Source organism: Cyprinodon variegatus, unplaced genomic scaffold (assembly GCF_000732505.1).
Source record: "Cyprinodon variegatus isolate N-32 unplaced genomic scaffold, C_variegatus-1.0 Scaffold181, whole genome shotgun sequence".
NCBI classification, from domain to species: Eukaryota; Metazoa; Chordata; class Actinopteri; order Cyprinodontiformes; family Cyprinodontidae; genus Cyprinodon; species Cyprinodon variegatus.
Genome location: NW_015150634.1, coordinates 461,005 through 464,095, shown reverse-complemented (window position 1 = coordinate 464,095; position 3,091 = coordinate 461,005). Strand labels below are relative to the sequence as shown.

Below are 3,091 nucleotides of genomic sequence, written 5' to 3'. Positions count from 1 at the left end.
ATTTTGAAAGTAAAATAGATCGATACCGCGTTTTTAAAAATCAATTTGATATCAGCATATGAAAATATATTTGAGTATATTATTTCAAGTATCAGAAATGGATAATAAAACTGCTATTTTAAATGACTACTAATTTTTGTCCAGCTTTAACATCGGTATCGATATCGGTTATCGGCTACATAAGTTTTAAAATATTGGCATATCGGCCAAAATCCCAATATTGTGCATCCCTAATTTATAAGTTAAATCTGCTAGTTGTGAAACAAATCAAGCTGCTACTGCTGCTGTGATTCAATAAAAACTCGACATGGGAGGCAGAATCATAATCAGCGAACACTTTCTACATGAGACTTTCCAGATCGATACCTGTAGTTTTCATTTGAATTCTACAGGGTAATATGGTCAATATGGCTTACGCCAGGTAAGGTATTTTTATTACCGATTTTATAGTGTCAAGTTTTCCTACTTTTCAAAATTTTTTCTTTTTGAGAAAAATCACATCTTAAAATATCAAATCTGAAGAAAAAAATGTATTTAAAAAAGCATGTGAGGGGAAAAAACTAAAGAAAATCATTTTTGTGATGAAGTATCTGCGAGACAAATTTTCTATCAAAAGTTAATTTTTTCTTGAGACATTTTTCAAAGTTTAATTTTTTTGGATAGAGTTTTTTCACATTTTAATTCACAAAATCCGTTGGAGTTTTTGCTTTTATTACCATTTACAAAACATATTTTATAGCAATAATTGAACAAAATTTACTATATATCCAGCTAAAAATTTGAATATTTTAACATTTAATTTTTGCAGATGCTCTCTAACTAGCCATGAACTATTTTCCTTGAACTAAGACCTTAAAACTGTTAAAGAATATACATGCATACAAAACATACACAGAGCCTATCTTTAACAAGAAAAAACTAGACTAGCAGCTGTTTTACAAACAATGTCCTATATGGTGTTTCAAATGATCAACTTAGATTTTTAAATCATATTGAAATACATAGAAATAAGTGGTTTTACAAATGTAAATTATGGAAAAGCTTTAAAGCCCCTTTTTTAAGGCACTTTAGGTGAGAGGGAGATTAGTTTTTATTTAAGGTACATGTCTTAAATAAAAGACATTTCAAAGAAATTAAGCTGCATTAAGCTTAAAATAATTATCAACCAATTTAGTTATTGAACAATCATCAATTGGAGCATACAGACTCTACAACACAGTACAACGACCAACATTCATAAATGAAAACTATTTAAAAAAAATTAACATTTTACGATTAAGACAAAAAAAGATCCTGTAGGATATTTTTAACCTTAATTGTTTCAATCCTGTAATATTAAAAAAAAATCCCTTTCACACCTGATGCTTTCAGATTATTAGTCGAAAAGTCTACAGATGAATAGATTAGCAAAGTAGCCATCAGTTGCAATCCTACACAAAATGATTCATGCGCTCCCTAATTTGCTCGTTGTGTGTTTAGTGATCTGTTATCTCTGCCTCTACAGATGTTGACGACGGCGTGAAGAGGGAGTATATTCCTGTACCTATTCCTGTGCCCGTCTTCATCCCAATGCCTATGAACATGTATGCCCAGGTCACCCCTACTCCACTCTCTATGCCTGTACCGGTAAGACATACACCAGTAAAACATGACTTTACACGTGATGGTGAATTCTCTGTTTTTATTTTTAAATAATAATAATTTTGCATCTTTCAGGTTCCTGTGCCTGTGTTTCTACCCACCACCCTCCAGGGGGCAGAAGAGATCATTCAGACCATGAAGGATCTGAAAGCTGAGATGCCCTCCAACAGCATGGAAGCTGATGTAATAATCAAAGATGACGAGAAGCCAGGTGAGAGAGATTTCTTTGTTGCTCTGCTGAGGTGAAGATCCTTTAAAACAAGAATCTGTTGACATGAGGAGTCTGTCTGCTTGATCATTTTAGACGTGAAAGAGTTGATAGTGAAGGAAGACTGTGTCAAAGGCGAGTCCTCCAGCAGTAGCTCAGAGGAAGAGGAGGAGGTAGAGGAAGAAAAATACGACCCTGACCTGGATCTAGAGGCAGATTTTCCTCAAGGTAAGCTCTTTGCATCAAGGTTCCAGGCTTATCAAATAAATGGAGAATTAAATGAATGCACTACACAAGCTTAAGTATTCACACCCCTTGGAAAATATCACATTTTCCACATTTCTACTAAAGACCTCTAAATATTTGGGCCCATTTTGTGTGATGGACCAAGAAGCAGGAAGCAGCGTTTGCTTTTTTCAGCCTTGTTTACTCTGCTAACGAGAAATCTCCCCACAGCATAATTCTGCCACCTCCTTGTTGCACCATTATGGATTGGGTTTTAGTGATTTGGGTTCTTTTATTTTGTCTCAAGTTAGAATTCAGCTAAAAGTGTGTATTTTTTATGCTTATTGGGCTCCTTTAATTATGATTCGTTCTGTTGCAGTTTGTTTCTCTAACAAACCTCAAAGAACAGCTGGGTTTGTACTGGGTTAATGTTTATTTATATGGACTCCTGAGGGATCAGCAAATTTATCCTCACATAATAAAAAATTTTTTTCCAGAGATTCCTGGCTTTGAAGGCTCACATGGTGCATGGACAAAATTTTAAACACTTTTAGGAAATGTAAAGCACACTTAGAGAAAAAAAACATGTTCAGAAATTCTTGTGGGTAGTAACTAGTTACATTTACATTTTGAAAACAAATGTACTTTTAATTTTGCTCTTAAAATTTCTGGCTACTCCATCTGTTGAGTAACTTCACTTAATGAAAACAAGCTTGTTTTACATAAATATGCACCACTTATTTGTGTTTATTTGTGTTTAAGGCTGTTAAATATTTAATCAGTTGTAATGATTACTTTTACTTGAGTAAAAATATGATGCACTGCCATCATTACTTAAAGGTATTGTGGAGGATGTTCCTGAATTTTTTAAAAGACCCGCCCCCTGTCCAATTGAAAAAAACTCTGCGTGCAGGAGAGTTCTCCTAGCCTGGGTGCCAGTCCGAACTTAGTCCCGCCCACAAGGTTTGAGTTCGGGGAAGTTCGGTCTGGCTCTGCTCCATAGTAGCGCGAGTATTA

At 34.6% G+C, this 3,091-nt stretch overlaps 1 protein-coding gene across 1 annotated transcript in view; it reads left to right on the top strand.

Annotated features, from left to right (window-relative positions):
* Positions 1–3,091, top strand: part of zmym2 (zinc finger, MYM-type 2) — a 52,595-nt gene that overhangs the window by 32,171 nt on the left and 17,333 nt on the right. The window contains exons 16-18 of the mRNA XM_015378906.1: positions 1,505–1,626; positions 1,717–1,852; positions 1,946–2,077. Of these exons, the coding sequence (XP_015234392.1) occupies positions 1,505–1,626; positions 1,717–1,852; positions 1,946–2,077 (390 nt within the window). The remainder of the gene's footprint in view (positions 1–1,504; positions 1,627–1,716; positions 1,853–1,945; positions 2,078–3,091) is intronic.